Below are 15,085 nucleotides of genomic sequence, written 5' to 3'. Positions count from 1 at the left end.
AATGAATATTAGCTTACGACTATCGTTTGGCGATTATGAAAATGATGGCGTTAACAGGTTTCCGTAGCAGCCACGTCGGTTCAACTATCTGCGAGTATAATATGCTGGTAATTTGAATGTACGATGAAATCGCGAGCTATCCGTCTTCAAAGATAATATTAATTTTCACGCGGTAGGAATTATGATTCAGTTCGTATTAACGGCACGCAACACTGACCCACTAGATATTAATTTTTCTTTGAATATTACGTTTAATATATAGAGTTATTAAATTGTGACGCTTTCGATCAGGGAAAGGAAAGAAGCAAATATGCAAAAGACAGATCGAAAGCGTGGCAAAGCTTGCGATTTAAGGCGTTCACCGTAGCCGCGATACGATCGTCGTACAAACGAACCGTGTAATTGCAAACGTGTCCCCGTGACGTGAAATCGGATGAAACGGTGGTCGCTGGACGCGGCAAGACCGTGACGAGCATCAGTTAAAAACTGCTGCTTACGGGGTGAAATCAGATTAGCGTTAGCAGTTACGGGGGACAGACATTTTCTAAATGCAAATTACTCGGCTTTGTGACACGATGGAGAACGAGCAACGCGAACAACACCCGACGACGACAACAATTTGTCGCGCATCGTCGTACGCCTCGTTAATACCCCTTTCGCGAATTTCCATAAACTCTTCACCGATGATAATGTAATTATTTCGAGCACGATCGGATCCCTCTCAAGAAGCTAAGAGATCTGAGACTTTTCTGAACGTTCAAACTTTCATTATTTCCTGAATAAATTTGAGTTTCTTTTCTTTTAATGTAACAGAAAGATCAGAGCTTTACAAACTGGGTTAAAAAAAGGATTGTCGATAAAACAAGAATAATATTAGTTTTTAAAATAAGCAACGCAGATCATACGAATCCAAAAATATAAAAAATAGACCACTTCCATGTATGTAATATTTGACAACCATCTGTACGGCTATGAAAGCAGAAAGCATAAAATTTTTTTTTTTAAAAACCTTCATTTTTTGCATATTGTTGCAATTCAATACACTAGAAACGACACCTGTCGTTTCCGAGATTCGCGTGAGCGTAAAAGCGAGTTAGTCGATGATAGTCGCTTTCGAATAACAAAAATACTAAAACGATTGTAAAATATTGGAACACAATTGTTTCAATTTTACTTTAAAAATGCACTATTTACATTATAAAAACAATTTTAAATTGTACTCCAAATTTATACCACTTGATAAAAAAAGTAGCTAAAACCTTTTTATTTTCCATTGTAACGATCAAAGACATTCTTTTATTAATGACTTCGCGTGAAAACGAAATTAAAGGACATCTTTTTGATTTTATTATTTCCTCTCTGTGGTTACGACAGAAGGGCTCCGATTCTACGATTACGAAATACGAAAAGGGATGAGAGAAAAGGGGAATGGACCGATCCGTAAGTCTGCAATTACAATTAGGATAAATACCCTTAAATGGCGATGCCAACCCTGTCGCCCTTGCTTTCCCTTTTTTAGGCTTCTTCGCGACGAAACGAACGAATCGAGCGTTTTCTGCAATCCAATAAATTCCTTTCTCGACGCGAGTATCCAGTCGCGCGTATGGCTAGGTAATTCGGGATAAAATTGTCCTCTGTTCCCTTTTCGACCACCCTGTCGAATTTACAGAGAGTTGGGATTCTAATTAAAGAACGCATCGCTATCGAAACGACAATGAAAGCTGCATAATAGAAATATTTTTTCTCTTCAACTTTTAACGACTTTACTTTTGTAGGATGCAACAGATATTCGTAACAATTGGTGCAATCTATTACAGTCAATTGAAGAGATCACAAACTTTAAAGATTTCTGAATTCCTGAAGTACCAATGGATTTAAAGTCGAAAAAATTTCAAGGGTTTCGAAGATTCTGAAACTTATCAGAAGTTTCAGCTGTCCCAAAGGGCCTCATCGGTTTTAAGGCTTCTCTTCATCTTTAAAATCTAAAGATATCGAAAATCCTGCAACACACCGACCCCCTGCTATTTCTTTAACGCCCATGAAACATCTGCAACGGATGAAACCCCAGAGGAACTACAAGTAACCCTCGAAAATCCCCATCACCTAATAAAAGCATTCACTGCATCGTGTTTCAACCATTTTCCCTTGGTACCATTGATAACATCTGAGGTTCAAGGTCCAATAATGAAATGCAATTAAAAGGCTTTGTTAAAATATAATCTTACAAAGGGGAGTGCATGATCTTTGACAAACCTTTTCAAAATAATATTTTGCAATAGTTTTGTCGTCCTGTAGGGAAGTCCTTATTAAAAAGTTGAAATATCAAGAAATAAAAATTCAATTTTAAGTATTTTTAATCATTATTATCGGAGAAAAATTACATCTACCATCGAAGTCAATCTAAAAGGGACTGTCATGGAGAAAAGAACAAAAAGGTGGAAACTGTGTCAGAGCAAATTGCATTACATCTGGCTGTTCGGTAACACGTGAGGGTGACGCGAGCTTTCCAATTAATCAAAAATAAACGATGTCAACGGCGAGGGGTGGAGCGGTGAAAATCGCTAGTAGGTACAAATGTTATTTATCGTCAAGTATGTAGCGAAACGCACAAGGGTGTTATTCGAACGATTGTGCAAACGTCATCGTATCGAACGCATTATGGTGCCCCGTTCCACGGAAATTTGTTGCACTTTCACGATCGAACGTACGCCCACGCGGCAAACGTTTGTTTTCCTCTCAAGGAAAATACTCGCCGCAAAACATCACCACTTTCGCAGGGAAATTGATTCCAGCTGGGTGTTCGAATTCGAATGGAACCAACAAGTGTAAAGAGACAAAAGAGTACACGATTCTACCGTTGAATAACAATGGATTAAAAAATGATCTTCGAACGATGATAAACGAACGGTTCTAAACATGCGAAGACAGCGAAGCCTTTGTAAGCAATTATTTTTAATGTCTCATTGTATTCTCCCTCGCGGCCCCATTAAACTTAATAGCCCGCACTGTACAAGGCGCGTACCTTCTTTCTTTTTCTCTCGTTCGAGGGTCATAATTAAAGTCAATCGCATTACCGGAAACAGTCCATTAGAGGCATTCTCGGGCCGGCGAGGCAATGCTCGCTGACACACCCGAATACGATGGGTTAAAAGCGTTTTCACGAAGCTTCTTCGCGGCAACGTGACAGAAGTTGGGGACACGTGTGCGAAACCGTGTCTTCTTCTTACGATTCTACCCCGTCCGCTTGTTTCTTGCTCTAAATACGGCGCGTAAATCAGGTTTTACGTCCACGAGTATTTTTGTCGCCCGGTACAATAACCCCGTAGCGAGCGGGACGATGAATATCCGAGGGAATCATCGAGAATCGGCTTTGAATATTCTCGCGCGGCCGCGAACGAGCAGAACGGAACAGGAAACAAAACGGGAGAAATAAAAATGCTCGATAACACGAATATCATCGCGATAGAGAGGCGTTCAAAAGAAGGAGTAAACAGAAGTAGAGGAGGTGAAAATAAAAAGAAAGACGTGGGGGGGAAAAATATACGTTTCATACGGCTGGTTTTAAGCTTTCCATTGGAAAACAGAGTGCTTAACTTGGCCGAAACAAATTGAGGTTGAAGCTTTTCAACCGGCTACGCTAAATCGTTTCGACGGAATGGCGCAACGCTGTTACCGATTCGATTTCGTTCCGAACGTTCCCCAACGAAATATTCTAGGAACCGAGCATTTTACAAATGGACCCGTTGGTCCGTTCGTACCGATGACGTCAAAATATACGAATTTCCGTTCGGAAACAGGGACGGAGAGAAAGTGTGGGGTGAAACGAGGAAGCACGCCAATAACCATTTTCTTCTTGTATCAATAGCTTATCCATAACGATTCAAAGGGTTTGTCCGAGCATGAATGCAACGATAATGCAACGGTTCGTTTCTGTCCGGTCACAGTCTCTACCCATGTTCTTCGCCACCCTACAATGCTATAGATTTCCAAAGGAAAGAAGAAAAATTCAATGTTACATTTTTTCCACTAAAAATTCTGAATTTTATGCACGATATCTTTTCATTCATTTATTCCACAATTCAACGATTTCAACCATTTTTCTTTATTTCTTAGGTTTCTGTTCCATGGTGCACCCTCTTTTCCACCCTCTTTTGTCTCTCCATCGATTCATGCACGCGCCATCATTACCGTCAGATAATGCCCCCATGTTCGAAGCTAACGCACGGATCGATGTGGTTTCAACGTACATAAAACCAGCTGCCAAGGGTTTTCTCTTCCTCCGAGAAAGGATCGAACGAAACGATCAGTAGCCGATCCAATATTTACTTCCATCTTGATGCGTCGGAACGAACAGACCCGACGATATGGATGACAGAGGGACTTGCTTATCGCTGGAACGAATGCAGGTCGTCGCATCCGGTGGACCATTCGCGGACCGTTGCATCTTCATGAAAGATGTAAGATAAAGGGACTAACGAGAAAGAGAGAGGGAGAGGGATAGAGAGAGGAACGGTTGTAGGAATTTCGTCCGACAAGCAGCTGGAATTCTCGCGGTCTATCGAAATTGCGGATCAAAGGATCAAAAGTGGCTGTTTTATTAGGGGAGCATAGCTTTGCACTTGCACGGATCTTATCGAGTATTCTGCGAAAATTACCGCCAAGGGACGCCTTTGTACGCGTTCCATGAAAGATTCCACGGTTTCGAACCCTTTGAATCACCACGAATACAGAGTATTCATCGCAGACTAGAAAAAGCTAAGGTTTCCTGGTCGATACGCGCACCGTTCTTTCGATGAAATTTTAATAAATTCGAGGCAACTTTTTCAACGTTCGATGAACTTAAGAGGATAACGGAATACTGGTGAAATTTTCAAAAGGGGAGTACGGATTAATTAGTTCACCTGTTCGAAAGATTTTATCATTTAACACCTGATGAAGGATTCATTATTCATTATCAACGTCGAAGCTTTAATACGGAATCTTTTTTTTTAAATATTTTATGTATGGATTGTACGTGTTACAAATACAAGATCCTAGATGAAAATCACCAAAAGTGCTGCAATAATTTTGATAACCACTACAACTCTGTATCGACCCTCAAAAAGCTTACTGAATAAAAAATACAAACAAGTAAAAAAATCGTCTTCCTCCCATGTATAATTCAGACAGACTGCATAAAGCATCCATTGCTGTGAAAGCTCGGTACATTAATTAATTGTAAGATTTAATGTTCATTTTGAAAGAAGAATTTCGACCCAGAAAGCTGAACGAAAACGAGAGCAATAATTTTATCCAGTGAAATGTGCGCAAGAGGCCAAATATCTACGGTACAGCTTTCCATGTAATTTACCGTTTCTGTACCATTTCTAGTCAGTTGTTTACAGTTCCCGCGGGATCCGTCGTCCCTGTGTATTTTCCCAACGCCGTGGAAGATTCAAAATTCCGCGCGTATGCGTCAACAAAAAGACGGTGATAAAACGATCGTTACATCAATCACTGTATCCGGAACTGAACTCCGTGCACCAAGAGTTTCGAGTGTCAGCAAAAATGACGAGTCGAACTAACTGGATTATATATTTTCTTTTTCACCCTCCTATCCCTCTCGCGACAGATGCGAGTAAGTATGTAAAGTAATTAAAAAAGGGAGAAAGAAAGAAGAAATGGCACCTCCGGGCCAGCGGAGAAGCGTTACGGAGAGGATAGGAAATCAAAAACGAGCATTAAAAGTTGTCGATGCTTTAGCGGGCACAGTGGTCGTTGCCAGAAAGGACTCCTTTGGGAGTACATAGGAAGAGGATGACGATGGTGGGTAACACAAGGGGTGGTAAGCCATTCCGTTCATCTGCCGAGTCATAAAGCAGATAGTACAGTTCTATCCTCGAAAATACATAAATCTTTTGCTCGGCGTAATGTACGAGAAATGAGTCCTCGCGTAATATAAATGATCGGATCAGCCGTCGTTTCCAATGAAGACCTTGCCTGTTACTCTACGATCGAACCAGGATCCTATACGAAACGATTAAGAAGGATTCTTAATCCTTTACTGCCATAACGTAGAAATATATCTGTCTCTTTAATTTTTGTACGTCATTCAAATATTTATTCCATTCGTATCATTTATATTCTACTCTGGTAATACATCTAGTTTGACTAACAAGTTATTAAATATTGAATTTCCATTTGAGGTCAAGTTTGTAGACCTGTAGCTCACAGTATTTATTCTTGAACAAGACAATATTTACATTTCAATCAAATGTGTTCTCCAACTCTGATTTTGAGAACTATTTTCAACCAATATTCAATGATCAAAGGTAAAACCACCCTTTAATACTAGAATCATCAACATTGAATATTACCTAATTTTTAAATTAAAATAAATGAATATAGAATGGAGAAATTACAAAAAGATTTTCTACAAATCAACTAGTTGTAATTTCTAAAGTTTTGATATGAAACCAATGTATCGATTCGAAAGAGGATCTATTCGCAAACGAGCAGATAAATTGATAAACTTTCGGTAATACGAATTTTATCAACTCGTCTCTTTGAAATGCCTATCACACTCTCTCCCTCGAGAAAAATTCTCCGGGCTGTCTAAAGGCACTTTTCCCTGGCGTTTGCAAGATACACCACTTTTATCGGCACGACAAGCAGTTCGAGAATGTACGCTACTGTTGCCAACGCTGACGCAAAGACGTTGAAAAAGATAGGCGAAGAAGAACGACGAAACACGAGATGCCCCGTTTTCGAGGCGCACCTTCAATTATTATCCATTAACGTCACGAACACATTGGAATAATTTAACGTTCATATCGTTCCGAGAGGTGCATTTCACCGGAAACGAGTTCAACCTAAGTTCCTACGAATGCTTGTTCGTAAAGTGGATGAATCTTGAACTCGTACAGTTCATAATTACAATCTAATTACAAAGAGACATTTAAATGACAAATTCTTGACACAAAGCAGTCGGATAGTTACGAACTTGATGTTTTTAATCAAAATTTCTAGAAATTGAAATTCCCGTCAACCCTTTATTCCAATTATCCAATGTGAAATTTAATTACTCTTTTCCAAAGAATGTCAGACGATACCTATTAATATTATGGGAAAAAAATCTATTATTTGCTCGTTACTAATTAAACGAACCACGCTATAATTTAAGATAAAATGTTCAACCCTCCCGCGCGTAATCCCAACGCCAATTAAGGGCATTTCGTTTCCATCGTGGGATCGTGTCGCAACAATACGTTTCACGGTATTATGGGTTTCATCGTTAAAGAAGCTACAGTAATTAATTTTATGAAAAGCAGTCGATGTATCTTGTTGCATTTGCGCAATGTTAACACAGACAAAATTTCTATACAAATTATTCGGAGTAAAAAAAAAAGATGAATGTTAGTAATGTTAACCACAGTACTATCTCTCAACTTACAAACTCAAACACGTATCAATTATTTTGACACGTGTGTTTTGTGTCAAAGCTCTCTGCATTAGATCGTTTCCCCAAAAGCAAACTGTAATCCACCTGAGACAAGAATGAACAAAACCGCAGTACAAACGCGGAATAATTTTTAATAATAAAAATGAATATTCAAAGAGAGACAGCCGGTTTTTTTTGACCTGTCGGTCCACGACGATTCTTCGTATTATTTAAATCTCATTGAACTCGAATGGCCGGTGCCATATGTGTCTCCGAAGTTACGGATTCCTGTTCGAAATCAACAAAACCCGCGAGAAAATACGGCTGGCGCAACATAATGCCGGCCGCTATAACGTATAATACAGTGGACGGGACGGGATTTTCGAAATAAATCTTCAAAACAAATAAAAGCTCGATGCCGGGGTAATGCTCATAATTCCGCGAGAGGGTAGCCGGTATCGATTTTCAACGCAGCTCGATGCATTCGCGAAACGAACGAACGAACGCATGGCATCGCGTCGCGTCGCGTCGAATCGACGATCCGCTCCGCAGGTAATCTCCAATGCGTAATATCGGTGTTCACGGTGAAACGAGCAACGCCAATAAAATGAAACAAGGCGAACTACTGTCGGCAAGGCAAAGTGTGCCGCTCGATAATTTCGTAATTCGACAGACCGGCGACCGCACGACTGGTCGTCAGAGCGAAGGAAACAAGGGGTGGTTGCAAAAAAAAAGAAAAAAAAGAAAAATTCGCAATTTAATTAATCCGCCCCAGTTGTATCGGTCCCGGTGACGGTGTAAAATGTTTGCTCGCTCGTACGTTCGCTCGCCAACGGCCAGTTCGATAAATTGAAAGTACAAAGCTTCGAGTTTATTAGATCTATAATACTTTATAAGAAATTGTTTCTACGTAAAACTATTTTTCATCGATGAACGCGTTATCGTTATCGTTACCGTTACTCGATGGATTCATTTATTTTTATTTTCCTGAAAATTATTTTGAATTTCTTTCGGGAATGGAAGGATTTCTCTGCGGCTGACAAAAACGACCCTCGGAAACGTCATCAATCTCGGAGGAAAGTCAATGGATCGAGAGAAGAAACGCGAGGCCCAGGTGCGTTCAGGTAACGACGTTAAGAGGGCAAGTTTTATCGAAGCATCTGTTGTAACTGACCCCGAAAAAGTTGGACACACGCGAACTCGAGTGCCATTCAGAAATCCATTCGACGTACCGTGGTCGGCGAGGAAAATAAGGAAGATGATGCGAACAGAACAAATAAGAATAGTTATTACGTTTGTGAAAGAGGGTTGAGAAAATTCTGAGAGAAAGTTGGAAAATGAGAAGAAAGAAAGAAGGATGCGTTACTCAGGATGAATGCAAAAAGGCTGAGATGCGAATAGAAAGCGTCCTCAAACATTTTTCAAGAATGTAAAAGTAGCGAGGACAACATTGAAAGTAATAATACTGAACACGAGAGAAAATGTGGCCATTCCTTTTTATAAAAATAACTATGACATCATTTACCGTCTACTTGAAAGCAACGCTGGGGAACAAAATGAATGAAGATGGAAATAAAAGAGAACGGATTCTGCATTTCGAGCAGTAGGTACTAATGTACACATGAAATTAAAAACTCGCCGCAATTTAATAAAGATAGAAAAAAATATCATATCTTGGAAAATGAATGAGTAATCAAAGCAGATGAAAAGATGATAAATATGCTTTTATGTAAAATTATAAAAACTACATTCAACGTGATTTTTAAAAAGTAACATTTCAATATTGATAAGTACGAAAGTTGATAAATATTGCAAAGACGATCGATTTTCAATTGATATAATGGATCTGCTAAGTGAACAATTCAAAGTTTAATAAAAAGATTCATCAAAATTGTCATTTTGTGGGAGGTGTAAACACCAGTATATCGCACTGGTTCAATATTATTTAATATTGATTTAACATTTTTGTTTATGGTACGTTCTTTTGGTCATTTAACTGATATCGTATTCCATGTGTATAATTTCAATAAAATATACAGATGTTCCATTTTAATCTGTCCAGCTAATCGTTTTACAAAAAATGTTTTAAACAAAATTTCCTCTGTTTCGAAGTTGAATTTCATTTGTGCAAAAAAATATTTTTAAACACCATGTTATAACAAATTCAACAGTTCGCGAAGTATTTTAAATTCAGGAGTGGAATGTTTCGTACAAACTTTTAAAATAAACCACGCTAAACCACGAATTGTTGATTTCTGTATATTGCATCCGACACCTTGTTCTACGTAGAATATTCTAAAAAAATCAATCGATGTAAATAAAATACAGTGTTCCAGTTTTCAAAAAAGTACGTTTGCATTTTTTTGCAATTCTAAAACAAATTCCCACTTGTTTTTTTAATTATTCCTTGATTTACTACAAACTTCTTATCAGAATTCTCTTTATCATCCATGTGCTTTTACCACAGCCGTCCGCCAACGAAATGAATGAGAAGAAGGAAGTCGAAAGAACGTTACCTATCTTGAAGAAAAAACTAGACGAAAAAAGAGCAAGACGAAGGAAAGGTGGAAAGAAAGTTTTTCTTAATAAAAAAAGAGAAAAAACAGAGGAAACAAGAGAATATCAGGCATCTCACACCCATCGTGACAACGTCCGCGTCCCGTTTTGGCTTCAACGTCCTTTGAGCCAAACCACCGCACCCGTTCACGCCCTCTTTGCCACCCTCCCTTACACTCTACCCACCCTCTCTGGACCCAGCAACCCTGCTACACACTGGATACGACAAACCAACACGAGCGAAGGGAGTTATACTCCGTTGTATCGTTCCTGCCTTTTCACGATGCGTCGCCTATCTTTCAGCTAAACAGGCCATTTCATCACGTTTCGTTTCCTCGTGTCTCGTTATGTCATCTCTTTCTCTTGCTATCTTATTCTTTCAAGCTCGTTTGTATTCTTATTCCTCTACTTTCTCACCATCTGCTATTCTCCTAACGGCCTATATTTCGACACCCAAACAACGGGAATTTTTCTTATCGCCATGATTTATAGGCATCCCGAATAATACTTCAGAGCCACGTTTAACGTAAGCTTTTAATTGCTCATTTTCAAAGGGTAATTAGTCGTCAAAACGTTAAGGGATAATCGTGAAAATTATCTCTATCTCGAAAGGGATAATTAAATACCACGACATCTAAAAAAATTCTCGAACGTATAAAAAACAAGTTCATACTGCTTCATACTCTTCAAGTGTACTCTTACGATCACCCCTGGCACTCTAACAGTTAATTAAACGAGAAACGATATTCTTTGAGTTAACAATGAAGCAAAATAGAGGAAAAGCGAAATGAAGGTATAATATGAATGCAGTATTAATGCAATTTGTGCACCTAGCTTCAAAGTAAATTTCACTGAACGTGTTGAAGATGTTCTATCAGGTGCTTTAATGAGAATTACCACGCAGAACGTAGACAATGGAATTTTTACTAATTTTTATTCATTTCTACCTTTCGATGTGTATTTTTGGTAGCCATTTCATTGTTTTATCAAGTTTTAAAATTGACGAAAGGAAACGAGATTGAAATATGATAATTTTGTCTGAATTTATTAATGAAAAATTGGTCGAAATCCTTCAGAATCAGTATAATAAATATGTATCCGAGAAATATATGTGGTAGACGAGATTTAAATGCTGACAAGTACGATGCAGCTATGTTTGCGTCAAGGTAGATCGCGAAAAGTTGTGGAAGACAACTGATGGTTCGATTAGAAAGGGATTGAAAGTTCGGCAAAGAGCTTACTGAGAAAACAAGGTTTCTTAAATGCTTCCACTGTCGCACGAGCGATGTTTAGTCTCTAAACGGAGACGACGTTACGCACAGTTTTTATAACAATAAAAGGTATTGTCATTGAAAATACACAGTGCGATAAAATAAGTCGCCTTCACGGTAAACCGATCGTACTCCGTTTCGCCAGTGTCTACTATCCAACTCGTGTCAATTCTTTCAATTATTGCTAACATTTCTTGTTACAAAAAATATTGATGGAGTTGAATTTAAAACTTGTCAAATCATTTCTTGATTACCGTAAATTTGAAATCTCGACAAGATGGTAATACTCGTAAAATTGTGTGATTTTTCACTTGTTCGTTTTGATCTCGTTATTGGAAAACGAATGAATCAAAACGATGCCGAAAGGATGACATTCATTTTTTTATTTTGACGTATTCATTTTTCAAATTATTAAACCAATTTAACTAAAAGTAAAGGTTACATGAGTAAATAAAAGTAACGTGAGCAGATAGTGCAATTCAAAACCTTTTTCTTTTTTTTTTTCAAACTATTTCAATAAAATGTCCCAAAACTATCTTGAAAAAGAATTGAACAGGTTTCATTGAAAATTTTTGTGGAAAATTGATACATCGAATTTAAATAAACTTTACTTTTGTTAAAATCCTTTTTTCTTCTTTTTATTTTGTTGTTTTTATTTTGAACGGACTCTGTAAAAATGCAATTTGATACGATGGAAAGAATATCGTCAAATTGGATACAGTATGGGTATTTTTATAAAAATTTCAATTCAAAATGGAAAAATTCCAAGTTTTTAAAAAAATGCAGTTGCATCTTTCAGGTGCATCGCTGCAGGCACAAAAAACGTGAAACTGTGGAAGAATAGACGATTCAACTTCTTTCTATTTAAAATGAAATTCAAGATATAATCCGCCCCAATTACGTGACTTACACTATATATGCTCTTCCTAAATGACTGTCTGTCTATGAAGAGCGTATATATCTATGTATACGCCCTTTGTAGGAAAAGGATTAAACAAGCTTAAAAGAGCTTAATCAAGGAATCGAGTATCGCGATCAATTGATCGATAAATTATAAGGTACCTAAATATGCATAATTCCTTAGTACATATTTTCAAATTTGCCACTCATAAGAAATTTATAAATTAGGACCAAAATCATAAAATGGTAGGTACTAGTTTCTAGACAACAAAATTCACAATTCTAGTAGTAGGTACTTCAAATTAAATATTGCATTAAATGCATAGACATGAATTTAGAATATAACGAAATTATGCATAGATATCTTATAATAACGATTGAAATATCGGACTTACGAGTTGCATGAGACGTTTCACTGAACAGGATGACCTGCAGTAATCCACCCACGAGGAGCGTAGCCAGGAAGAAGGATCCCGAGCTGCAGCCCATCACGGCATCACTACTGATTTCTACCCTTGGCAGTAATCCTCACCGAAGCACCGATTCGATCACCTTGTTCTTTTTTCCGAGTTTAACTCTCCTCTACACCGTCACTTGATAAACATCCGGTTATCATCCGTGGCACTTAAACATCGAGCACAGCATCGATACACGAGAATTCCAGTTTACTCGCGGTCACATGGCGTCGTCAACTATTCACGCCCATCGTAACACCCTGGTTCGTTCGTGTCTCTTAATCACCCAAGAGACGATTACTCTCCTTTTGTCGATAAATAATTTCATCGAAGATTAACCATTAAATTCACCGTTAAAACCGATCGATTTCCACTCGCCATTATCTGTAAATCCGTCAAATGATTTACAGCCCCCCTTTTCTCCTACTGCGACAATTAAAATTTATTATATGCACCCGTCCGGATTGATGAAAGAAAGAAACGATTTCGCTTTTCTTTGTACCCCCAGTTCTTTACGAGGCTACGAAGCAGCTGATGCAATTGCAGTGAATGCACACTGGCCGGCCAATTATCGGAGTTTAGGGGACCGGTTGAATCTTCTCGAGCGGAACGTCGACGGAACGGACGCGTTTAACTTGCCCCGTTGAAACGTACTTGTCGCTAATGTAATTCAAGTCGAAGAACCGACACGATTTTACATACGATAGAGCTCGTCGACTGACCGTGAACAGGAAACTCGGCTAACAGAAACCTTCGAAGTCGCGGAAACATTTCTTCGTAGCATCTAAAATCAAAATAACTCCCCCACGAAGATCGACGGCAATGTTATCGTGGGCACGTAACGATTTCAGCGAACCGGCCGCGGAGTCACTTAACGTTCTCTCTCTCAAGCGCAATGATTTACGCGCAATTGAAGCGGAAAACGTGACTCGTCGCGAACTGTTCGTACAAATCACGTATTTAGGGCGGCGCGTAAATCATCCACGTGTACCCGAAAACGTATGACCTTTTAAATTGATCGTAACCGAGGATCTGATTGAACAGTGTAGCGCGTGTCCCGCGGAATGGATGTTAATTAAAAACTATCTGCACCGTGTTTCGTTTCGACGAAATTAAATCAAACTGACAACCGGGGTAAAATAGCAAGCGCCTCGTCGCGTTACGTGTCCGTACGGTTCGTTAGTTAATAAATCGTTTCGGTCAGTTAGAAGTACGATAACGTTTCCGGGGAACGTTACAAGATTTGTTTTCGAAACGATGCGAAGGGAAGCGGAGAAAAGCGGAGCGTACTAGAAGCCGTATATCTTGGTATCGGTTTATTCCCACCTCTAATCATCGGTCCGCGAGCTGGCAACACAAAATCCCCTGGTGCATATGCATCGAGCACTCGCATTGTCCTCGCGTTTTTCGCCCGTGTACCGTTTCTATGCTCAGATTGTTCGATTTCCACGGCAGAAAGGGTCCATTAACTTTCGTTTAAAAAAAACTTCTGCTCGGAAAATAGTCGTTCCCTCTGTGTACGTTTCGATTACTCGTACAGGGGGGAGAAAAAAAAAGGGATGCGAACACGTATCGTTGCGTGTTTCCACCAATTTTGTCTGGTTTGAAATTCAAAAGGGAAAATCATGTAGGTAGAACGTGACGACGCGACGGAGGGATGATAAATATAAAATGAAGGTAGGTAAGCAGACACGTGGTCGTATCACTGGGTTAGATATTAAATAAACGCTTCCATTCGGTTGACAAAGGAAAACGACGATCATCGCCATTAAATGCCAGATGCCTGTCGCGAGTACGCGTACTCGGAACAAAAGCACAGCCCGTTAAAGGGCCACGACTGCTTTGACGGCTTCGAGAGTTCAAATATCATCACGGCCGCGCGCACAAGTGCCCGGCAAAGTCGACGAGCTCTTTCGTTGTCACCGGTGAGTACGGAATTTCCTGAAAACTGTACAGAGAGAGAAAGAGAGAGCAGAGAGAAAATAGAATGAGAAAGAAAAGAACGAGGGCAGAAAAAGACTACCACGCCTGCGGTTTCAGCTGCACGTTTCACTCTCTTAACAGCCGTCCGATTGCAGACACATTCGCGACCCTTTCAGAAACATCGTAGCACTCGGTAACCCTTTACGATTTTTCTCTAAACGTTTTCAAAAGAACGTCCAACGTGTCGGGACGTACCGAAACGTGATTCTCTGCTTTCTCGGAGCTGCTGATCCCGCGGATTCTTTTTCTCTGACGAAGCCGGGGGGTTGATGCGCGTCGATCGAACCAAGGGTTCACGAAGTTCACCGGAACCGAATGAGATACAGAAACGGAAACAGGGTATATGAACGCGAACTGGTATCGGAGCAGATGGAAAAGCTCGACGCGGAACGCGATACGAACACGCTTCGAGTGTAGTACTCTCGGCTCTGGCTTTGCTTTCGGAACTGAGTCGAGAGAGAGAGCATCGTGAGAGTTTCGAGGGATTCAGAGCTACCCCT

At 39.5% G+C, this 15,085-nt stretch overlaps 1 protein-coding gene across 12 annotated transcripts in view; it reads right to left on the bottom strand.

Annotated features, from left to right (window-relative positions):
• Positions 1–15,085, bottom strand: part of tei (irregular chiasm C-roughest protein teiresias) — a 222,391-nt gene extending 207,306 nt beyond the window's left edge. For 2 of the 12 annotated variants that reach the window (XR_004580613.2, XR_004580614.2), the window contains exon 1: positions 12,543–15,085. Coding sequence is in view for 10 of the 12 variants with exons in the window: in XM_034317544.2 (XP_034173435.2) it covers positions 12,543–12,636 (94 nt within the window). In the remaining 2 variants the exon portion in view is untranslated. The remainder of the gene's footprint in view (positions 1–12,542) is intronic. The other 10 variants (XM_034317549.2, XM_034317551.2, XM_034317542.2 and 7 more) reach the window with 8 other exon arrangements.

This window comes from Osmia lignaria, chromosome 16 (assembly GCF_051020975.1).
Source record: "Osmia lignaria lignaria isolate PbOS001 chromosome 16, iyOsmLign1, whole genome shotgun sequence".
NCBI lineage: Eukaryota > Metazoa > Arthropoda > Insecta > Hymenoptera > Megachilidae > Osmia > Osmia lignaria.
Note: the sequence above shows the minus strand (reverse complement) of the source record. Positions and strands in the feature narration are given on the sequence as shown.